This window comes from Oculina patagonica, chromosome 4 (assembly GCF_052425735.1).
Source record: "Oculina patagonica isolate OP01 chromosome 4, crgOcupat, whole genome shotgun sequence".
Lineage (NCBI taxonomy): Eukaryota > Metazoa > Cnidaria > Anthozoa > Scleractinia > Oculinidae > Oculina > Oculina patagonica.
This window is the reverse complement of record NC_135761.1, coordinates 50555319-50579942: the sequence shown is the minus strand read 5'-3', so window position 1 is coordinate 50579942 and position 24624 is coordinate 50555319. Positions and strand designations below refer to the sequence as shown.

General features: G+C 38.5%; 3 protein-coding genes, 1 long non-coding RNA gene and 2 other non-coding genes across 9 annotated transcripts in view; 3 read left to right on the top strand and 3 right to left on the bottom strand.

Annotated features, from left to right (window-relative positions):
- LOC144650502 (uncharacterized) overlaps nt 1-1354 on the top strand; it is a 55024-nt gene extending 53670 nt beyond the window's left edge. The window contains exons 7-8 of the mRNA XM_078510192.1: nt 1-282; nt 952-1354. The exon at nt 1-282 is cut by the window's left edge and continues 60 nt beyond it. Of these exons, the coding sequence (XP_078366318.1) occupies nt 1-282; nt 952-1143 (474 nt within the window). The 3' untranslated portion in view covers nt 1144-1354. The remainder of the gene's footprint in view (nt 283-951) is intronic.
- Nucleotides 1355-1715: 361 nt separating this feature from the next.
- Trnat-ggu (transfer RNA threonine (anticodon GGU)) lies at nt 1716-1789 on the bottom strand. Its single transcript has one exon. It is a non-coding gene; the product is annotated as a tRNA-Thr (tRNA).
- A 165-nt stretch (nt 1790-1954) lies between these two features.
- Trnat-ggu (transfer RNA threonine (anticodon GGU)) lies at nt 1955-2028 on the top strand. Its single transcript has one exon. It is a non-coding gene; the product is annotated as a tRNA-Thr (tRNA).
- A 4323-nt stretch (nt 2029-6351) lies between these two features.
- LOC144650470 (uncharacterized) lies at nt 6352-9608 on the bottom strand. Its single transcript, XR_013570119.1, has 2 exons — nt 7098-9608; nt 6352-6938 (listed from the first exon to the last, which is right to left on the bottom strand). It is a non-coding gene; the product is annotated as an uncharacterized LOC144650470 (long non-coding RNA).
- Nucleotides 9609-13408: 3800 nt separating this feature from the next.
- Nucleotides 13409-24624, top strand: part of LOC144650453 (uncharacterized) — a 163867-nt gene continuing 152651 nt past the window's right edge. The window contains exon 1 of the mRNA XM_078510139.1: nt 13409-14932. Within this exon, the coding sequence (XP_078366265.1) occupies nt 13631-14458 (828 nt within the window). The 5' untranslated portion in view covers nt 13409-13630 and the 3' untranslated portion in view covers nt 14459-14932. The remainder of the gene's footprint in view (nt 14933-24624) is intronic.
- The window catches only part of LOC144650426 (guanylate-binding protein 7-like), a 43744-nt gene continuing 34426 nt past the window's right edge, over nt 15307-24624 (bottom strand). For 3 of the 4 annotated variants that reach the window (XM_078510099.1, XM_078510101.1, XM_078510100.1), the window contains exon 11: nt 15307-15614. In XM_078510099.1, coding sequence (XP_078366225.1) covers nt 15429-15614 — 186 coding nt within the window. In that variant the 3' untranslated portion in view covers nt 15307-15428. Of the gene's footprint in view, nt 15615-18248; nt 20263-24624 lie in introns of those variants that run through there. The other variant, XM_078510102.1, reaches the window with a different exon arrangement.

The window sequence follows — 24624 nt, the reverse complement described above, 5'->3', positions numbered from 1 at the left end:
AAAAACGTGTTCAGGAATCGTAACATGAGAAGGGATCATAGCGTCTTCTTATTTAACGTTGGGATCCATTACCCAATATCGCTCAACTTCACAACCTATCAATTGTTGATTGACAACATCATCAAGATACTTGGAGAGGAGACTGGTACAGAGGATAAGGAAAAAACGTTGACCGGCCAAGCCCTTTCCATCTGGCGAAGCACCACCGCTTTAGAAGCAGAGCATTTTTCAAAGTTTTTTCCAGATTTGAACTATACAGAATGGAGATTTCACACCAATTCGGTAATACAAGTTTGCTACCTTTGTTATCAACTTGATGAGCCTGATCAAAAAACCTAGCGATGGTATATTGTAATTCCTGCGCTTTGATTGGTTTACAGCCAATGGTATATGAGCTCATATACCATTGAACACAAATGTGGTAGCCAATGCGCGTCAACAAAAACAGCTTGGGAGCTAAAATATTGCAATTCTTTGGACGTTTTTAATAAAACAATTATTCCACTCGCGCTTGTTAGATATGAGATCGTTAAAGTCAACGAGGCGCGTAGCGTCGAGTTGGCTATCTACCATCTCATATCCAACGCGCGCTCGTAGAATAATTGTTAAATATCTAGCCGAAAGCTAGCTGTGTAGGAGTCACATGGCGGGTGATCTCTTAACATCGCGTTTTTAATTAGTCACAGATATTGAGCGACTGGGACCATAAATCTATTCATTTTGCGGGAAGCGTGCCTATCACAGATTGCACATTGTTATTCGCGCATTGTTTTTTTACAGACGGTCCGAAGTCGCTCGCCCTAAGCAACCTCGATCTGAGAATCACGCCAGGAGTATTGTTATTACAAATGAAATGGACGGCTAGGCCATCTTAATTATTTATTTCTTCAAACTAAGACAACTTGTATACGTATAAATTGGAGGTTGACGTGACTTTCTTTTTCTTTTAAGAGAAGCCAGCTCTTCCACACCTATGCCACGAGCGCCATGTGCAAGGCGGGAATTCCTGTTCTTGATATGTACCCGCTGACCGCTTCCTGGCCTGACGGTACACGTGATTCCATCCACTACGCAGATAAACCTATGGAACCTGCAATAGAAGTTTTGGAACGTTTCCTTGCAGAGCATTTGCAAACGTCTTAACAGTTGGACAGGCCCTTTCAATAAATGGCTGCCATAATTTTTTCGTTGCCTAGAAAATTTGTCAACTGAATAAAATAACTTTACCTTATAAGGACTAAATTTAAACGAATCACGGTGCGGAGTTTTTATTCTATATTTCTAGTCAATACGAAACTACTTGGGCTATCGCAACTTTATAACCTTCCAGGCATAACTAAAGGATGATGATCAATGAAATCAATTGGTAATCAATGAGTAATCAATGGGTGAACAGTTGACGAAATCACACCTTGACAAAAGGACGTCAACCTTCCGGCATGTCGTGACGTGAAATGTTAATCAAAATTACAGATGATTCTTAATTGTGCAATATTTCACTTTACCCAACTCTTTTTTTAAAAACAAAACAACTGAACAGGAACCAACCAGTCTGAAAATGAAACTAACAAGTACGCTGACACAAATCGACTACGTGGTTATAGATTTTGTTCGGTGGATGTTTGTCAAGAAAAGAAAAACTTTTAAAGCAAATGAAAGATCCTCGCAGTGATGTACTCACTTCAGCAGTTGAGAAAAGCAAGCCTAAAAAAATCAAGCTTGAACGGGAATCGAACCCATGACCTCTGCAATACCAGTGCAGCCCTCTAACCAACTGAGCTATCAAGCCAACTGGGAGCTGGTCACTTGTGAGTTCGTAATATACCCGTGGATGGAGAAGGTATGACAAGATCTTTCATTTGCTTAAAATGTATATCCGCAGTACAAATATATGAATTTCATATATTCATGTCATATCTTCTCCATCCACGGGTATAGTGACCAGCTCCCAGTTGGCTTGATAGCTCAGTTGGTTAGAGCGCTGCACTGGTATCGCAGAGGTTATGGGTTCGATTCCCGTTTAAGCCTGAATTTTTTCCAGGCTTGCTTTTCTCAACTGCTTAAGTTGAGTACATCAAAAATGTATAACCGCATATATTCTTGACATAAAAGAAAAACTGCTTCGGCTTAAGGAAACAGCCGTAAAAAGCAGTAGCATAAATATTACGCGCCAGAATGTGATGATATCGATGAGCTATGAATGAAATCAATGACTAATCAATGGCATCAATGACTAATCGATGCAATTGATGACTAATTGATAACCAAAAATTTTGTGGCCTATCCATAAGCCATCGATTACTCATTCATCATCGGCAAAACTCAATGTCTAATTAACTGATTACCTATTGATTACTCATTGATTCCGTGGTAGATATACTATCGTAGTTTAGAATTCCGGCGTTATCTTTGCGATAGGAAACTATGTTAAGCGAGGGATCTACTATGTATAGTATGAATGCGCGAGTGTTAGTTTCATTTATCGAGCGTTTGCATACGTTACAAACAACTGTAATTTGTGCTACCCTCCCTCCCTTCCTCCATGTCTCTCCCGAGGACATTTGCATGGTTAATAAAGCCCATTGTTACCCCAAAATTGTTTGATTTTTTAAATTCTTGGTTTTCACATGACGTCATCAAAATTCTAAAATCCAGAATCGCAAGACCCCTAAATTTTTATCCTTCACTGGCTATTAGACGTCCTTAATTTATATCATTTTGAAGTCTTTTAGCTCGATAGCAATCGCCGTCCTTAATTATAAGATAGAGCATTTTGAATTTCGTAGTTTCACACCACACGATATCCATGCAAGATGGCCGCCAGAATGTGAGCAATTTGAACAGTTTAGATTTTGCTAGAAGTGTTTATGTGAATGTTTATTTGTTTACGAAGGTGATCTGACCACTTTTTGTAACAAAATTTAATGCCAGATTTTTTCATTGATTTCCGGCGCCATGTTGGAGTCCGACCAGTTCACTCCAGCATGGCGTTTCCATACTGTGCTCTCTAAATTTGCATCAAACATTTTGACGGATAACTCGAGTACGGAACAACATACCGACCTGAGACTTGGACAAAAAGTTTATTTAGTAGTTTTCTACAACCTGTAATATTCTTGATTTTTTTGACTCAATAGTTTTGGATTGTTTTTTTCGCAGCATGACAGTGACGTGACAGTGAAAACCACCTATTGATGTCATTGATGTCATCGATTAGTTATGCTTGGAACCTTAAAACCAAATACACGACATTTTTCAGATTAACCTAGTACTTCATGCATTTTTATGTGTCAATATTAATGTTTAAAGAAACTTGACCGGACACCAGAAGACAATAACGACCACTTATGGAATAGACTAATTTCTTGTGTTTAGATGAATACTGTACACAAAGAACGACTTAATTTTTTTTGTTATTCATTCACAACAAAGAAAAATTATTTTTAAGCTATAAATTTGCAAATTCAATAGATTAAAGTTGTACAAATAACCAAGCTAAGATACCAATAATTTTCCAGTTTTGTAATTTATGAAAAGTGATCTCACGTAAAGAACTCTCGTTTATTCACACCTACTGTTCAATGCTTTCGATTATCAAATTTCACATTGAACAGATTGTCTCCGTTCATCTAGTCAGCAGCAGGGAATAGTGAGGGACCTGGAAACGTAATTGGATTGAATAGGGCAATTCCGAGTTAACCTTTGCCTCTGTTTCAAAACGAGTCTACGTGCGAAACCATTCAAATGAAAATGAATTTGATTTGCATGAAAATGGACCTGTAGATGAAACTCATTTTCATTTGAATGGTTTCGCACGTAGACTCGTTTTGAAACAGAGGCAAACGGTAACTCGGAAATGGTGTACTTCGAAAGGCATTCCACAGGGATTGATTGTTCTAAAGCATTTAAACCCTATTTAACCGATATTTTAAATTTTAGTTTACTCTTACCTAAATATATGCAAGGGTGAACACTTCCGATGCTAGATAAACACCACTGTTCGACAAAAATGAGCCAAAACGTGCTTTTAATTTGGTCCACTCACTCCAAAACCTCGCATGGGCATAGTTTGAAGACCATTCTTTTACTGCAGCAAATTTTTGATTCGCCTGCCTCTCTTCGCGATTTAAGAATACGATTTAAGAATACGAGAAAAATAACCATGGTCTGTTGACTTTCAGCTTTCTCCAACACCTTGAACCAGAGAAAGCTAGTGGACGCATTTTTAATTAGCCTTGCCTTTCACGTGCAGCCTCACGCTATGATTGGGCGATAGTTGTCAAGGCGACGATACTTTTTTCCCGTAGGGAAGGGAGGCAAACGAGACCGTCGAGGGTGCTCTGCCTTACTCATGTACACTGGCCTGAGCTCCCATAGGGTGATTTTGCCTCACATAAAATTCTAGACTCACTGGTATATGCCTGATGGGACTGGTGGCGAATGGAGGACTTACAAAATTTAGACCATGATAAGCAACGTCAGCATTTTGTTTGCAATAATGATGTTGCGCAACGTTAGGTTTATTTGAGAACACATTTATGTGAGAGCCAAAACTTTTATGTGGAATTTGACCTACATATATTGGACTAAAAAAAGTGTCTCAGATTTTTCTTTTCTTGCTCCATTAATTTTTTATAAATTTTTAATCCTAAAGAAGCCCTAAAAATGCCATTTTAAAGCTTAAAAACTTATAAAAAGACTGAGATTTTCGAGTGAAAGTCATATTCATGATTTTCCGATTCAGGTTTTAGATAAGAAATAAACCATTCGATCTCGTCTTAATAAGTGTTATCTGACATCAAGAGAGGATAATGGGACAGAGAGGTAGTCTCCTAGTCTAGGCCTTGGGATATGTCAAAGACAGAAAAGTTATATTTAGCCGCGTGCAAAACGGAAGTGTCTGTTTTTCTTGGCTTCCGCACACGCCATTCATGATCAAGGCGTGAGAAATGTCATTAACAATAGCGGAAACGTTTCATTGATGAGAGCGAGTTGTGAAATAAAATTTTCGCAGGAAATATTAGGAATAAGAGATAGATTCTACAATTTTTTCAAATCCAATGGCTCGCGAAGAATAAAGTCAAAACCATATATATTACAGATAACAGATAACAGATAACAGACCCCAGTACGCCTAGAGATACTCTTACATTTCATTCATGCGGTGCCAGACCATACGTGCGAACAGGGGAATAAAAAACCTCCGTTATTTCGAGCTCAAGCGACAAAACGCCCGATCGAATACGGCACAGCGTCTCTTCGAAACAAATATATATCTTTTTCGACATTCTCTGACGAATCAGACGAAACCGGAAAAACACAGATACCGGTATGTCATCTGTGATAAGATACATCACACCTTCAAGCAAAGTTAATTAAACAGCCGGGTTCAGCGTCACAAAATAAAATAAAATTACACTTTCAAAGAAAGTTTCCGACAAAGTCCTTCCAGGGCGAACATTTTGAGAGATTAAAACATATCTTGCAAAATGATATCAGCCAAATCAAACCGCACGGGCAAAATCATTTAGCAAATGAGAGAGGTGTTAATGTCTACAAACTGCAGGAAAGCATGCAGATTGTGTGACCTCCAGTCTACACTTTTGGAGTGCCATAAACGTCTATTCGACCTAAAACGCTTCCCAATTAATAATTATAGTATGCAGAAGGAGAAGGCCTTTTTCGAAAGCCTCCTATCCTATGTTGTCGCATTAAAAAAGCAAATCGCTTAAAGACACGCTTCTCAGAGCGATACTTAAAAGACACAGCGGTTAAAAAATCAGGTCGCAAATAGTAATAACAAACAGTAGGAGTCCGTGTAGGAAAGAGAAAATAATATTTTCTCTTGGTGTAGGCCTGTCACGATTTTTATTTAGCATCTACAGAAGACGCTTACTTTGGAAAGCTTCCGATACAATCTATCATTGACATTAATATCGTTGCCGAACTCTAAACGCCTGTAAAATGCCCACTAAAAATGACATGATGAATGTTAATTAGCCACACATGTCACGCTGGCCCGATTTATTGACTTTACTAGAACCGGAACTACGCTTTTGTGGACGTCCGCATATCTAAAAATAACTTTTCTGTCTTTGACATATCCCGGCCAACGCCCTCTAAGTCCCTCTCTGTCCCATTATCCTCTCTTGCTGACATTCAATTGACAGTTTTTGATTGCTGTGATTCGGGGCCGTGCGATACTTCGAAATGTAAATTGAAGTGTTTTCCTTTATAGAGATGCTGTTTGCTAACGACCATTGGCCTTTGTTCTAGCGAAATATCGCTCAAAGCGTCGCGAATTGTCATTGTGGAAACGACAATTGTTACCAAACAGACTTATGGACAATGTTTCTAGTTCAGGATGTTTATTTTGATGTTGCTCGCTACAGCGTAAGGCACAGAATGATCTCTATAACGCATCAACTACGCTATTAGAAGCGGTTGCTTTGTCAACGTAACATGCTGTGATTGGCTAAAACATTCAGCGCCGTGGCAAAACTCAAAGACGGCGGCTTTTTTTGATGGATTACCGTCTACGCACAAAACACCGACAAAATGAACCAACTTACTTTCTCGAAACTCCAAATGATGGTAACCTAGCTAATCGAGATCTTAACCTGGCACGGAAAAACCCTTTTATTCCAATCACAACAGTTACTGATTCGGCAATTACGCTGTTGATGGTTGCGCGTCCGTTTTCTGGTAAACAACTTATTAGAGAACAAAAGTTCCATTAAGTATTGTTCTTAAACTAATTAAATCGAGCCGCGTATAATGATACGCCTGATTTTCCTGTTTGTTTTATAGTATAAACTATCCTGAAATGATCATTTTATAAAGAGAAAAATCGTATATCGATGTCGGTGGAGCACGCGCCAGGAAATGGAAGGATTGAAGGTTACTCGTAGTTGTTTACGCGTTCGTTAACTAGTTACCTGGAATATGTGGAATCAAGCTTTGTTAACACCAAAATCCGAAATATTTCGCCCCCACTAAGGAGCACAAAAGGGTTTCTGGAAAGGTGCTCCTCGATATATTGAAAACTAAGTTGCCTATGAGTATAATTTTTATAGAGGTAGAAGCACAACAGTTACCTGGATTATGTGGATTCAAGCTTTGTTAACACTAAAATCCGAAATATTTCGCCCTCACTAAGGAGCAAAAAAGGAGTTTTGTTGAATTGGCGAACAAACCTCCCACGAAATCAACTCGTCTTTACCCAGCAACCTATTGTTACTGCGTATTCCTAGAATAGCGCGCGCTCCACTCGTACCATCTTGACCTAAAGTAAAACGGCACTCTAATTGATATAACATCACACTACATAAATAGAACGTGTTCCTCTAAGCAAGATTGCGGACCAATGTTTAGCTTATATAATGAGTTATCCACCAAACAAATTAAGAATTCTAATGTTCGCACAGTTGAATGGAACCATTGTCCCACAGTTATAATAATAACAGTTCATGCTGGTCAAAAGACCAGAGTATCCAGAATTAACTAAACTAAGTTAATAACACTTAAAGGCATAACTGTTCGTAAAATAGAAAATAGTGACCAGGTTGTTACTTGCGTATTTGACTTAAACGAAGACATTAACTGTCTACTTTAGCTGGATTAAGTCAAACAATAGTTGCCTGCGAAAAGTATTCAAATTGATTTTGAATAAAAGGAAAGGGATTAGGGACAGGAATTTTCCAGCTTGCAAAAACAAGATGCAAATCGTTGTTCGAACCATAGTTGTTCGAACGTGAGTAAAAGTCCGCGACGAATCTGGCACGTGTTTGTTGCTTAGTAACAATCTGGTCATTGCACGAAAAGTACGGAACACGTTCGTAGTTCAACTGAATTTTAAGGACGTTCGGGCAAACATTTTCTACTCGATAGATTTCTTTAATTTTTTTGCTGAGGTCAGATAGTAAGTTACTTGTGTCAGAAATGCAAAAAAAAAAAAAAAAAAAAAAAAAAAGTTGGGGTTACCGAATTCGTTTCAGAGAAAAACCTTGTGGATAACTACTCTGATTTTGAAAAATTGGCGCACGTAATTCAGCATGATTTACAAGTTTTATGGTTAAAAATATCAAAGATGAGTAAACGGAGGCTGAATCTTAGTCACATTTTGTAGAAGTGCATCTGTTACGTAAATAATTCCTAGTTTGCCATCTTTTTTGTGAAACTTAACCATGGAAAGAGGCATTTGAAACTAAGATAAGGGAAAAAGGAAAGCTCAAAAAGTGGAATTCAAGCTGTCAATGTGACAAAAAAATCGAACTTCCACTCGATATATTTTTTTTCCTTTTTACGCAAAACGTAGATATTAATTAACAAGAGTGATCCATAAAGAAAAAAGTAGGGGTCACCGACCATTTAAGAAAGTAAAGAGCAAGCGAAGCTAGCGTAACGGCAACCCACCCAATATGTTCTTAGAAATTTTACTCAGCGCGCGCGCTCAAAGTATCGCGTGGCACTGCGTTGCGACATGAATTACGTGCGCAGTAGGGATGCGCATAAACAATTAGCGCGAACGTCCTTAAATAACACAAATAATACTGCTTGTAATTGATTAACGCTTAAATTGGCTAAAATACGGAATGTAAAAACTTATTTGAAAATAGGTAAACTTGTGTGCCATCACAATTCGTTGTTTAAGCGAAATATCGCTCATAGCTTGCGTATTGTCGTTGTGGTAACGACAATTAATCGGCCTTTGTTTTGGCGAAATATCGCTCAAAGCGTTGCGAATTTCGTCCCGAATAAGCCAGCGAAAATTCGCGCTTTTCGCTTGCATTTACTTTTACCTTTGCACAATACTGTATACTTTCACAGTACAACTATATTAATAGGGAAGACGGTAAATACCTTACTGCATATAGCGAAGCGTCCTCGTTTTGCCTTAATAAGTAAGGATCCCCCTAGGTATACTTTGGGATTAAGCAACTGAACTTAGTAACTTAGTTCTATGGTTATTTTACGGAGGTAGCTATTTTTGGATAGTAGTTTATTCCTGTAGTCTGCAAAAACGGCTGCCTTTCGATTCCTGTTACTTGTCAAGGTGGACAAAATTCGGTTTCTGGAAAGGTGCTTCTCGATATAAACTATTGAAAAGTAAGTTGGCTATGAGTATATTTTTTTTATAGGTAGAAGCACCACCTAATTCTAATGCTTAGCGGTATGCTAGTACACTGAAACAAATATGGCAATTTTCAAGCTCGCCATCTTGGATCCGCTATTTTGCAGTGGATTTAGTGGATTTCAAAATGTGTGTTTTCGGGTCAGCAATCAATTAAATCAGTACACAAATTGATAAAACTTCTTAATGAAGGATGCTTAAATGGAATGTGACACCAAAACAGTAAACAGAAAAAAAAAAAAAGAATTCTCATGTGAAAAAAATGTTTTTAAAGTGCACGGTGACCATATTTTAAATAGGTGAGTGTTTTTCAATATTTTTTGTTTGAGCTTTTTTTGGAACTGAACAGGATTAAATTAAACTAAGGTTCTAAATCTTTTCTTCTATTTTAAAAGATAATGTCTTAATTTGGCTCAATAAATAGAATTCGCTCAAAATCCCTCCAATAATTTCTTATTATAAGTAAGTAACAATTATGAAATTAGACTGGAGCAAAATTGTTTTCTTTCTGAAATCTGGATGAAAACCTTTTACACCTTCTGGTGGCCTCGATGCCCATTGGCCGGATCGTGAAATTTGGTAAAGTCCAACCATTCGCTCTAATACAAATATTGCAGCTACATCGCTTAAATACCGATACTTGTGAACATCGAGCCTTGGCCTTTTAAACTGGATGAACCGCATTGAACAACTTTGATTATCAAGGAAGAGACGAGGATCTAAAGTTTGGCTATTTTGGATGTTAAAGGCCAGCTCAAATTTCCCTTAACTTTATGTAGTAAAATATCAAAAGTGGCTCGTACTCACAATTTAAACTGCATATCAGCGGCAAGCTCCATCCTTCCGCTCTGAGAATATGTAAAAATATTTGGCCGTTCTCTACTCCTTCGGTTGTTGACAAGGGGCGAAACAAGTGCTACTCGACGGATTTCGCCATGTTGTCACCAACTTCAGTACCAAAAAGAAAAGAATTTTGTTATATCACTAGTACATTTATCTCGCAGCGATGGAAGAAATCACCTTGCAATCCGCTTTTATCTGAACGGAAATTATCACGTCGAGATAGTCCATTTTACAGCAACTTTTACAGATACATATCTATCTTCTACTGGTCGCCATCGTCGTCGCCACCTTGGTTTTAACATCCGCTGACCAGTTTAGTCGGTCAGTATAAAACACGGACTGCGGACTGCGGACTGCGGACTACGGACTGGGTATAAAACACGGACTACGGTATAAAATGCAGACTAAGCATGCAAAATGCTACCAAACGTGACCTGATGTTAAAAATAACTAGAAGCAAGGCTGTATAAACTGAGCATCAAAGTTGACTTACCTTCTCACCTAGCTCGATAAAGTTAGCCTCCAATTGTGAGGAACTTAAAATTTGTGTTTGTTTCATTCGCTTTGGTCTTTGATTCTTGGATCGGAGTTGCAGTGGAGACTCGACTCAAAACTTTATATAATGTTGTCGATTTCATTACAGATAACTCGAACCTCCTGCTAAACTCGAACTTTCTCTGATCCTCCAGGTGTTTTCCCTAATAATTTAGTACCCTTGTTAACTCGAACTCCCGATATCTCAAACGTTTTTCGATCTCCCTTGAAGGTTCGAGTTAGTTATCGTTATTCGACTGCATAAATGCTGGCCAGCCTCAAGCGGCAGGCACGTGAAAATTTGACAAACAACCCTAATTTGCGTGACAATGAAAACCGGGTCAGACGCGTACGTTTTTCCCCGTATGTTTTTCTCTTCTGTCAGTAGAATTTTTTAACTTCTTCAGTACTTGAAATTTCATACCTCTTTTTTGGTATTACAGGAGTCCGAGGGGTGTTGAATAAGCGAATGGCGAAACGTTAAAACAAACCGTGTGTTAGTGTAGCGAAAACAAGCAAATTTCGGCAAAATTCGTACGTGTCTGCCACGTAAAGCCAGACGATAATCCTCTTACCATTCGAGTTTGGATCCGGAGTTTTGAATCGCAAAATCGAGCTGCCGTTTTAAGTCTGTGTCCGAGCCAAGTGGCCCATACAGCCGGAGCTTATCCCGGTTTCCGTAGCATTAAGCGACTAGGAGTATTGCTACTCCCCCCTGGATGGGATGCTAGTCCATCGTAGGGTTACCCCCCAGCAGTAAATTCGCCGGTACCCATTTATACACCTGGGTGGAGAGAGGCACTGTGAGAGTATTGCATGCAGCCTCTTTTCGATTCTTGTTTCAAGTTTATCCGTGGCTCCATCCGATTTTGTTTTATTTTTCTTGCAATTTAAAACTGAACATTTTGAGCTCATTTGCATAAATTCATAAAAGTTGTTCTGCAATGTTCCCTTTCGTAAGCGGTCAACTAGATTTTTCAGGGGCTGTCCGTCGCTATTTTGTGAAGGCCTTTATCAAATATTTATTACCCATAAGGCAAATTGAAGAAAAAGTCACGCGATTTCCAGGTTCCCTAAAACTAGCATCCCACGCAGTCCTTTTTTACCGACAAAAGAAAAAAATGTGGCGGCTTGAGGCTTGAAAAAATGAATTGTAATATCCTAGACATGGGTGGATCTAGTGGCGTTAGATTAATTGGGTGGCTAGCCACCCCCTTGATCCAAACATTAACATAAAAACATGAAAAATATAAGGAGAGTGAAACTCGATAAGGTGTTTATAAAGTCTGATGAAGGGATATTTTGCTCAGTATCAGTACAAGTGTCCTAGGTTGAACGCCCGTCTTGTGAGTTAAAGCAAAGCATTGTCCTTCGGTGTCATCTTCTCAATGAACGTTCTTAAGACAGAAAAGTTCAAGCTTAGTTTGGTTAAGGAAAAAGGACGAACTCACTTTGTCATAAATGATAATAACCAGCCGTTCAGTTTTTCGGAAGTGCTCACAGTCGGCATCAAGGGACTCAATCGCATGGGAGGCTAGTCGCATGGGAGGGAAGTGTTTCTGTTTCCTCTTTAAATGCCTGTCAAGTCTGCCCTTTCCCCTAAATCTGGATGTGATGTTACAACCAGACAAAGCGTGGAACAAGGCAGAGAGCTTTCTAGGTACAGATGGAGAAATTGTAACTGGTTGTGTACTTATACCTGGTTGGTTCTCAGTTGGAAACTGGAGGAGACTGATGCCGGTAACAAGAAAAGAGCCGCTTTTTGAAGGTTGTCTAAGGCACCAACAGTGAACAGACCTTTCACAGCGCTCGCACTCTTCAAGCTGTGTGACCCTGACATAGGAAATAGAAATTTCCAGCTGGTGTAAATGCTGGATGATCCGCTTGCATCTCGTGAATCTATGTATTTTCAGGTCAATGTAGACGGGCAGAGGCGGTTCACGCTCCTATGAGTGCCTTGTTTCTGTTTTGGATTCCTTTGAATTTTTTCTTTGTGTTATAGACAATAGGCTGATCAACGGTAAGGCATGCTTTGGACTCGTGCTTATCTTTCTTTTTCAAACCGTCTCCATTGAAAATTAAGAACATTAAGGTTTTGAGGCTAGATGGTAACGACGCTCCTTGACTATTTTATGGAAACGATCCATAAATTTATATGCCTCGTTGCTGAAAATGTATTTTCTTATTATTGAAGCTGTCTTAGCTTGACCAAAACCTTGTGCGACCTCTGTGTAATCTAGTTTCTTCAAGGCTTCTTTAAGCATTTTCCGCTTCCCTGGGCGGCCACAAACTACAATTTTACCATAATAAACATTTTAGATTACTGCATCTAAAAATTGAAATTTTAGCGAAAACTTCAACAGTGTCTTCAATTTATATATATTTTTACAATATTTAAGCATAGAACTGCAAATTACTTACGGAGTAGAGGAATATTTGCTTCTGTCCCACTGTCATTGCATCAATTCAAAATGGCGTGGTAGCGGTGCTTGAGAGTTTGTTCGTGGTCAAAAACGTTTAGGAAATTTTGCAAATTGCAAGAGAAAATTCAAGTGGAGCCACGGATAAAATTATTGAATAGTCTTTAAAGAATCATTCTGCAAAGTTTGGTGCTTTTATCAAACATGTAACGATTTCTTCAGCAAAAACGTTTTCGACAGCAAAAGGTAGCTTTTCACGTTGGTGATTTCCCTTAAGGTTTCTTCTCTTTTATTTTTATTTTTTTTTTGTTATCTCACGTATTGACGCTACAGATATCTGAAGTAGTTATTTGTCTAGACGCAGACAAAAAATTCAAGTTGAAAGAGTGCAGATTGAGGATTTTGTCTTCTTTTGAAAAACAAGCACTTGTATATGTCGCAAATCCAATACACCTTATTCATAAATGGCGGACGCGCGGTTAAAGCTTGGGCCGAGTACATGGAAACGAGGCTAGTGAGACGTCGCTTCGCGGGAAATTAAAACATTTGTATGAAGGATTCGTGCTATTTCATGTTTATCTCTTCAATTCAGCCATCGTTTTCAACGTTTTTCAAGATTTTTTTGCTGAGAGCGTTAAGAGTGATTTAGATTGTCTTGTTTGGAGGTTACATAGCGTTTTTATTACGAAGATTCGCATCAATGTCTTCAAGTACAAACAGACACTGCTGCGTACCATTGTGTACTCAGAGAGGCAAGAATGGACCAGCGGGACAAAATGTCAGTTTTTTTAACTTTCCAAACGAAGAAGAACTAAGAAAGCAGTGGATACATGCCATACGCAGAGAAGTCGGAAGCTTCTTTCAGGTCACGAAGAGTACCAAAGTCTGTTCCTTATATTTCAATGAAAGGGATATCAAGAAGAGCCTTGGCGGAAGACGTCCGCAATTGAAGGCCAATGCTATCCCTTCTAGGTTCGCATGGAAAGGAAGCTCACCTAGAAAGCGACCGCCTCCGACTAAGCGAACATATCAGGTACAATCTCGAGCGAAAGAGTGCATTTCAGATAATTTGTCGAATACAACGCCAGTGGTGAACACAGTTTGTCTGTCCGACTCAGAAACAGAAGTGAGCGAGGAATCCATTGTTCAAGCCGCAGACTCTGAGATGTGCGCCGATAGTTCTACTTCTGATGAGACCTGCTCTTGTTCTGCTCAGATGAAACTGGACGAGGCTCTTCAGAAGGTTAGGGAGCTCGGGGGAAAATGCGTTGTACTTCAGAAAAAGGTTTCAGCGTTAGAAGAGAAATGCGAAGGTCTCCAATCAAGAATGTTTGAACTTGAAAGGTTTACCTCAGACGATTCAATGGTTTTCTACACGGGTTTTCCGAATTATAAAACATTTTTGGCAACGTTTGAATATTTAAATCCAGGCAAAAGTGGGGAGAACATACGCTACTGGTTGTCAGGAGGTCATGATGTTTCTTCAGACCATTACAACATTCCGCCAAAGTTCACTGCGAAACGCTGAAGACCGAGAAATCTGAAACCAGTGGAAGAGTTTTTCCTCGTTATGTGTCTTTTAAGGCACGGATGTTTGGAGACACATTTGGCACATTTGTTTAATGTCTCGCAATCTACAGTAAGCAGAATTTTTTTAAGCTGGATAAATTTCATGTACTTACGATTTGGATCTATCAACATTTGGCCATCAAGGGAAACTGTCGACAAAACAATTGTTCAGTAGCTATAAAAACCATACAACTTTGAAAGGACTTGTGGGCATTTCCCCATTGGGAGCAAATACATTTATAAGTCAATTGTATACAGGAAGCATTTCCGACAGGGAGATTGTTGAAAGATCGTGATTTCTTGACTTGCCATTTGACGATGGGGATTCGGTCATGGCCGATAAAGGCTTCACCAGGAGTAGAGAACGGCCAAATATTTTTACATATTCTCAGAGCGGAAGGATGGAGCTTGCCGCTGATATGCAGTTTAACTTGTGAGTACGAGCCACTTTTGATATTTTACTACATAAAGTTAAGGAAAATTTGAGCTGGCCTGAAAACGTCCAAAATAGCCAAACTTTAGATCCTCGTCTCTTTCTTGACAATCAAAGTTGTTCAATGCGGTTCATCCAGTTTAAAAGGCCAAGGCTTGTTGTTCACAAGTATCGGTATTTAAGCGATGTAGCTGCAATATTTGTATTAGAGCGAATGGTTGGACTTTACCAAATTTCACGATCCGGCCAATGGCCATCGAGGCCACCAGAAGGTGTAAAAGGTTTTCATCCAAATTTCATAAAGACGACAATTTTTCTCCAGTCTAATTCCATATTTGTTACTTACTTATAATAAGAAATTACTGGAGGGATTTTGAGCGAATTCTATTTATTGAGCCAAATTAGGTTTGTGGATCTTAAGGAGACGTCCAAATTCGATTTCTCTTGGTTCTTGGCATTATATCCGCAGTTTAAAATGGTTATTTCATATTGTTTATTAATTTATTGAAAAGGACCAATTGAATCCTTCTGTGCTGCTGTATCGCACGTTAACTTGAACGTTTTCTGCTAACCGCATCAGCCGCATATTTTCCATTTGGGCTTGACGGGCCAACAGGTTCCTCATGTGCTGTTGTTCCCTCCGTTCTCTGTCTCTTTCCTGTTGGGCTTCCAATTCTCTTATCTGAAAATCATAGTGGGATATCCTGATAATTACTAACCTCTTTCAAGTCATTTTCTTCAGTTCGAATTTTCTATTAGGGCACAGAAATCAATGACACTTTAAGTAAGCTTTAAAGTCGTCAGTACTAGTATAAATCTGCAATCATTGGACATTCTTTGTAATTCGGTCTTACGGGCTTTTTATGATTGGTTACCTTTTCGACAAATGGTGAGTATTTGGGTATGCAACATTTTTATCTAACTCTCCGATGTGTCAGAGTTAAATGGGATATTATATTTTGGATTTTAGGTTACAGTCTCTGTAAAGGCGGATAATCTTTTCCCCTGAAACTTTGCCCAGTCAACTATCTTAGGTTTTAAGTAAATGCAACGACACTAATTTTTTAAAATTTATATATATATATTTTTAGCGCTCTCAACAGTCAAGGTTGCAAAAGGTCCAATTTTGAACGTGGCCTAGACAAACAATTACTTAAGTAGACAAGCATGCCGCTCAAAAACCACCAGACGCAACAAAATATTATTACTATTTATAAGGTAAGTGGTCTTCCACGTTGGAATGTTGATTTTGATGTATTTTGAATATCCCCATATCTGACCTCTAAAGTGAGACAAAGGGTCCTGCTTAGAACAGACATAGTTCCCATATTGCCTTAATTCCCACCATTGGTTTGGCTGCGCTAGATGGTTCTTGGTTTAAGACAAAAACTGGGAATTTCAGTTTTTATTGAGACAGCACCAGCGGCAAAACTGTTGTCATGGCAACAGCCCTAAGAGTAACATTTTGTTTCTTTTGTGATGCACATTTGTGGTGCCAAGTTCCAAGAACACTGCTTTAATAGTTTTAGAGATATTGTTTATTCAGTATTTTACCATTTTTAGAGTCAAATATTGTGACGTCATCACTGATCTAATTTGCATAATACAAAAACGTCAATATCTCTAAAACGAAAAAAGATATTTCGAAAAGAAAAACGCCATTCTTCTGTTTTTTGAAAGGCCTTTCAAATTAGCAGAAAATATTTTTCATGTCATATACACTTTAAGAGGCTGTCTTTCTTAAAAACACCCACTCAAATTCGCGTCAAAAAATAATTTTGCCTTAAACTCTGGCAACTGAAAGACTTTTCCGAGGCTAGAACTAAAATAGATTTGGTTTGATTCAAAATGATTTTCAGAGCGCGTTAGGAGCCATCAAATATTTTGCCCTTTCGGGCCCGCCACAACGTCTTAAAAATTAGAAAAATCGGCATTTTTCGAGCCGCTGTCAAATATTCCATTCGCATCGAAAGCCGACAATTTTTATATCAATTTGCACATAAACATTGCTAGTTTTCTGAGAAAGCAGCAACTTTTCCCTCAATTTATCTGGAAATGCGAAATCAAGGATACTACTGATTGGCATCGATACTGCATCGATATTGACAAGGATGACAAGGATACTGCTGATTGGCATCGAACGAAGGTTGAAAAATGGTCTTGATTTAGAAGCGAATATTTCAATTTCGGGACCTAGCTGATAACTCTACTCTACACGGCCGAAAAGTGTAGTCCTTTATCTGCTAAAATATGCAAATTCCAGTCAATGTACGTTTTCAGTATTTCAAAAGTTGTGATCATTTGTATCAGCCTGGTATCAGCACATGTGCGGGTAATAACAACATTTCCGCTTATATTGTCGTCATTACTCGCACATGTGCTAATACAAACGGTCATAACTTTTGAAATACTGAAAAAGTACATGTGATTTTGCATATTTAAGCAGATAAGCACAATTTAAGCACTTTTCCGCTGTGTAGAGTAGAGTTATCAGCTAGGTCCCGAAATTGAAATATTCGCTTTTAAATCAAGGCCATTTTTCAACCTTCGTTCGATGCCGATCAGTGGTCCTTATATCCTTGATTTCGCATTTCCAGATAAAACGGGGGGAACGTTGCTACTTTCTAAGGAAACTAGAAATGTTTATAAACAAATTGATATAAAATTGTCGGTGTTCGATGCAAATAAAATATTTGACAGCGGCTCGAAAAATGCCCATTTTTCTAATTTTTCAGATGTTGCGCGGGTTCCGAAGGGGCGAAGTATTTGATGGCTCCTAACGCGGCCTGAAAATCATTTTAAATCAAACCAAATCTGTTTTAGTTCTAGCCTCGGTAAAGTCTTTCAGTTGCCACAGTTTCAGGCAAAATTATTTTTTGACGCGAATTTGAGTAGGTATTTTTAAGAAAGACGGTCTCTTAAATATTAGCAACTAAGAAACATGCAAAAGTATTGCGTTTTCGTCGGGCTATATTTCTTAATTGCAGACTGGGCCATTCTTAATTCCAACTTAACCCTGTTAAACAGATGTAAGAAAGTATACCCGGGCCAGCAGAGCGCTTGAAGCGGAACTCTCGGAAAAACTTTTTATTGTTCCATCCGATTGAGCTCAAGTTTAGCGCAATGATATAACTTTTTATCCCAAATTAACAATCATATGATTTTTGTTTTTTGAATTTTGAGATAATTAAAATTAACCAAATGTGGACGGAAGTTGAAGACCGTGGGCAAAAAATAAGGGTTCGACAAAAACCTCAAAACCCCTTAAAACGACGAAATAACCCAAAAGGACAACACAAAACAAGCGAAGTGAGAACAATTTCTTTATTTTTGAGCAGAAGTTAAAGCTTTAATTTATTTTTATAAACCGCCTGCTAGTGTAATACAACATAGCGTACCTCAGGAAGTCACATTCCACTTGGCCTAGGGTGTTTACCATTTACAAAAAATTTCGGAATTTGGGAAGAGTGCGTTCCATTTAGACGGGTCTCATTCGTTCACAGGCTCCTCTCTGCTTTGTTTCTGTTGCTCTCTCGAATCATCCGCGAAAGATGTTTATACTCAAGTGCCGTGATGAATGAAATCATAAAGTTTATAGTTGACGAGGAAAATCTGATAAATTCAAAAGATTATGGGGAAATCAGTATCCTTGCAGCGGCTGCAACTTTCATGAGACGCTACCTGTGCCACAATAGTAACGCTATTTTGAATGTTCTTTGTCAGCATATTCGATCGATGAATTTAATATACTTGCTTTGCCCAAAGAAAGCTTGGCTTTAGGCACAAATTTTACCTACCATTTATCGTGACTCAGTATATTTTGTAGGACTGATGCAAATACTTGAGTAGAGCACTCGTTTAAACCCTAAAAACTCAACCATGAAGAATTTACATAAGACTGACCCGCCATTTTAGTTGAGGAGCCGTGAGTAGGCTTGGGACTAGTGAGAAAGACGAGAAATCTGTAAATGGAACACGAATTTCCATTGGGAAGTTTCCACCGGAAAAAACGGGACTACCTTTTCAGGTTGTCCGTTTATTTCGGGAATTTTCCAGTGGAACGAACCGGAAATTCGGGAAATGTTTTGTAAATGGTAAACACCCCTAGTTTTCTTATTTTGTTTCATTTTCCATTACCAAGAAAATCACCTACACACCATTAATTTTACTCTTTATTCGCGTTTTTTTAATTATTTCTTGCCAATGTTTTACCTGCTTCAGTGCTAATTAAATGAACTATTAGCAATTTTAGTGTGTTTCGTAGTTAAATCGCATCTTTACACTTTATCTCCACAGGTACCCACCTGCTGCTAAACGTTTTCATGCAGCAGAGACTATTTTCGCCGATCTATATCATCAGACTGAGTTGCAGACATTCACTTACAATGTTAACTTGTTTTATGTAAGATTAAAGATACCTTGAAACCCCGAAGATAGCATATATTAGCACTAGTCGTGGTCTAACCAACCTTTTTGCCCAACTATTGGATTTAACGAGTTTGTGTGTCAGGCTATAGCCAACTTAATAGAATTAATCCAATTAAAACTAATCCAAAAGGCGACGGCCAGCCAATATCCGATTCCCTCTATAGCGCGCCCCTGCAGGGAATCACGGTAGTTGTATTCATCAAACCATGCGCGAGACTCAGCGACGATGGACATTGCTGAGTCTCGCGCGTGGTTTGATGAATACGACCACCGTGATTCCCTGCAGGCGCGCGCTATAGAGGGAATCGGGTATTAACTTTTAAAGATTTTTTTAAATGATTAACTATTGGCTATTCCAAGTTGGCCCCTGCTATTTCAAACTGTTATTTGTCTTTCTTTAGCACAATTTTTTTGGTTTAAACCCAATAAAACAATGAAAAGTAGCCATTACATGAATGAGCTGGCTCAAGAGTCCTTTGATTGTATAGAAAATCGCACGGCCGCGAGAAAAAATCGTGATAACAGCTTACCGGTGAGGTGTAAGAAGTTCTCAAAATTGCACAAGCCTATTATCACGAGTTAGTTGACTCTGAAGGCTTCGAGTCAACATAAGAAATCTTCGGATGTCTTTTGGGTCAATTTCGTAACATTTTTTTTGCTAACAAATACATTTATTACAAAAAAATACCATGCTTAAATAACTGACTAACATTGACTAATTCGATAATTAAACGATCAATTTACTTATCGCCGAGTACATAGACTATTTTAAATTAAATAGTACCAATGCGCATAGATATCTTACAAAAAAAATTACATTACGTATAAACCTTGTCTACATTACATTTGTACTAATCACATTATATTACAGTCATTTCCTAAGAAATAACACAATATGATTCCTACAAGAAAGAAATATTATATATTAAACAACAAATTACAGTTAATTGCCCATGTACTTTTAAATTGATCTATAACGCACTACCGTATTTTTCAATTTCAAACTTGGTTTTAACCTTACGCTTTAGACCAATTATTTCTGGTAGCATATTTGTCCTTCTGCAATCCCATAGGTATACTTTAGTTATCAATAACAAGTAATTTAGCAAGGGGCGTTTTGGATCTATAATACCTATTATATATGACATCTTTTAAAGTAAGGGAAACAGGTTCTTTAGAAATAAAATGAAAAATAAAGCTCAAACTCTCTCCAAAAAGTCTCTGAGTATACAGTCGAAAAAAAAGTGGCTGAGGGTTTTGAGATGAGACTTAATTACGGTTAGGTCAAATTCACGTTTTAGATCGAGTTAGTGACCTGTTGGGAAATTGTGCTTTTTTGCTCAATAACAACGAGTAATAATCCTTACAACACTAAAAGCCTTGTCATTGAGATTACTAATGAAGAGGGGCTTGTCATAAAAATGTGATTACTCATTTTTAAGTGAGAAGGTATAGCATGGCGAAGACCTGCCCCAGTAAAGAAGTTAACTTTTCCCACCTGTTTAGAAATTGAATTGTATTATATGAGTCCAAATTATTCAGATCGAGTAGTAGGTCATTTACGCAAAAAATACCAGACTCGAAAAATGTTTTCTAAAATACAGGAGCTTGGTTTATGCGATCATCTTTATTGTTCCATATTATACTATGCCAATACTTTTCTGTAGAAAACTCGTCTCGAAACTCTGCCCACCACTGGAGCATCTCAGCATAAAACTGTGAGGGAATAGGATGATCTTTTACACCGTAGTAAAACTGAAGTAAGAAAAGACTACCGAAACGCTTAAGCTGATGATGTATATAATCTTTCCACGCACCATGGTTTACACCGAACATTCTTTTTAACCACGCTAGTTTAATCATTGTTTCTAAATCAACCATTTCTAAACGGCCTTTTTCATATTTATTTATTACAGACAAGCGAGTTGTTTTATCCACACCTTTCCATAGAAATTTAAATAACAGCTGGTTTAATTCTTTAATAACACTCTTGGGAGTGGTTAGAAGTGACGCAATATAAACAAACTTAGGAATAATTAGAGACTTTACAACGGTCACCTTCCCAAAGATGGAAAGACCTCTTAAGATGTTTATAAGTTTGTTAATACTATCTAAAATGCTGACTAAAAGTACTTATTCCTCGCGAAGCGAGGCCGAAGGCCGAGCGTAGCGGGGTGTATAATTTTGTCCCTCAAAGGGATCAGGCGGGATGAAATCTCGTGTGGAGTTTACGGTCATATATATTTCTATATATATATATTTGTGAGCTTGGTGTGTGGCGGAAATGACGTCACACGGCCGCCGCGCGCTGGTGGCCTAATGGTAAGGCGTCGAACTTGAAATCAGATCTTCGGAACTGAGGTCGGGGGTTCGAATCCGGCTGGGTTTTTTTTTTTTTTTTTTTTTTTTTTTTTTTGTTGGTTCGAATCCTGAGCCTTTCATTTTTATCGTTTTTCTTTTCGGATTAAAATAACATTGATTCCCACATAATACTCCCTCAACGCCTATTCAGGCTATAAATCTTTCATCGCCATCAGGGGCGCGCGGGCGGAGGCTTCGAATCCTCCTGCCATTCGTTCTTCTTTTTTTTTTTTTAATGCCATCAAATAAATGTCCAAAATGCGACTATCCAATAATTTGTCGATGATTTTGAAAATAGTCTGCGCTTCCCAACGCTTTATACCTCTTTACGAACCAGAAAAAGTCACCATCTTCAAAGCGGAGTAGACCCTGGGAACGAGGGTGTCGCGGCCATGCCCGTTGAAATTTCTAACAAATATATCTTCCTGCCTACTATACTCTGGAAAATTGAATATGTACAATTCAATAAATGTTCAACTTCAAATAATCCACTCCTTATTTATAACACCCCCCCCCCCTCCCCCCTCCCCAACCCAGAGCTTCGCGAGGCCCTGCGAGTCACGTATTACTAGTTATAAACTAGTAATTGCGAATGCTAATGCTGTCAATGCTCGGTAGCAAGACTGATAATGAAATAGCTAGATTACTACAAAGTATCAAGTACAAGGTATGTTGCAATATTCCTATGAGACTATGCGTAATTGAACAATATTGGCTTGCAGTAGTCTTATGACTTTCATGTATGAAAATTGCTCAATCGATAAAATCTTCGAAGAAGTGAGTTCAAAAAATTTAACCCTCCCCCATTGTGACCCTCCCTCCCCAAATTAGAGTCTAAAAAATTGTGACCCTCCCCTTTGAATGTACACAAACGAAAACAGTTTATTGATTTGTAAAAACCACTGGTTTGCAATTCATCTGTTGCTTGTCTTTTGTTTATTTTCTATGTTTTTGTTATTGGTGATGGCAACCCCAGATCTTTATAACTGAAATCGGCATTAAGGGTGAGCTTTGGAATGAGCGAAGTTGCGTGCCCTCTACGGTGGCCTTGTATTACCCCCCCTCCCCCCCCCCTCCCCCTCCCCGGCAATTTTGGTGGCAATAATATGAGCAACAATATGTCTCTTCCAGAACGCCATTTAGATCACTGTTGTTTCGAGCTATTATAAGTAGGTAACAAAATGAAACTAAAAAGTAGCGACATACTATGTTTTAAGATGATCACTGATTCATCATCTGAATCTTAAAGACTCTGGGAGAATAGGGCCATAAGATCATTGATTAGATGTACTTAAATATTCTGAACTGTTTAATTCAAAATTACTTTAATGCTGAAAATAATTGCTTTAGTGTAGACTGCATCTGCCTGTATGAGTCTCAAGCTTAATGCGTAGGCCTAAGAAGCCTTGACTCAAACGGCTGTTTCACATGACATAGGCAAGTTTATGGGGGTCCGGGAGCATGCTCTCCCGGTTTTTATTTTACGTCTTCTAAAATCACAAGAAATAAACTCAAAACTGTCAAAAATAATGAACTGCAAGTAATTGACTAAAAGAACGCCTGATTGCAGGATGTAGTTAAATAAAAACTCTTGACAAAATGTTTGACTGTTGCCGGGGGCAAAAGACAATATGTAGTTAAGGCAAAGAGGTAAAGCAGAGTCAAAATACAGTCTATGAAAAGAGAAAAACACCTTTCTGGCCATACTTGGATATTGACGTAAATCTTTAGTCAACACCATTGTTCTGACGTTAGACGTCACGAGAAAGGGCAGACATCAGTTTCAAAATTAAGAACTTGTTATAAAAATCATTTGAGACACAACTGGTAGAGTTGTATAGTACGCTTAAAAAAGGCAGAGCCCTCCCCTTAATACAGTTTACAAAATAATGGCCGTCCCCAAAGTGGCGTTCAAAAAGTAGTGGCCCTCCCCCCCAAATATAGTGGCCCTCTCCCCAATTAATCATGACAGGTCACTTATCAATCTCGCTGGGAAAATCGTTGGCAACTTCAATTTCTAAAACTTTGAGGTTTCTTACAAAGGACCATACATATTCCTTGTCTTGATAGAAGCTAAATTTCATGATAATTGCCCTTGGTTTCGTAGAGTTCGCCCTGTCTTGTCGCGTTGTCATTCGGTGAACACGTTCAAAGCAAATATTGTCCACACAATCACTTGCGATCTGCATCTTCTCTTTCAACACAGTACAGACAAGTTCTTCGGTTTTCTCATTCGTTTCACCATCAGATTCCTTGATTACAAAAATCTTTATGTTCTCTCTCCTGGAATAAGCTTCTAATTTGATATTGCGACGCTTCAGATTTTCGACCTCCTCCTTCAAACCATTCAATTCCTTAGTGGCACATGTGTAGACAGTGGTTGTTTTTAGATTCGATATTTCAGAGGCAGTGTTTTCCGACGCGTTTTTCAGTTTTCTTTTTTTTCTTTCAATTCAGTTAGCCGTGTTTTCATGGAATCGAATTCACAGACGACATTTAAGAGCTTATCAAGCTTAAAGTTGATTTTAGCTTCCTGCTCAGCCAAAGACCAGTCGCACCAATGTCTGTTAAAGTCTTCGTCGGTCTGCGATCTTTCTTCGGTCCTTCCCGGCGTCTTTTAAACTTGTTTCCCGGCAAATCGTCTGTCATATTTATTCCGAACGGCGAATAGTTCAGTCACTGAACTCTCTCTTCCGCTCGCCTTATATAGGGGTTGAACCCAGTAGCGCGAAGTGAGAGTCCAGGATAACTTGCATGCTCATGCGCTAGTTTTTCCCCCAATTTTGCAGCACTTTTGAAAACGCGCGTGCACAGATGACGAGTCAACTACGCGACCGTGTACCAATGCAGGGTCACCGGAAAAACTTTAAAAAAGCCAAGCTTTCCAGTCAATGTCTACTAAA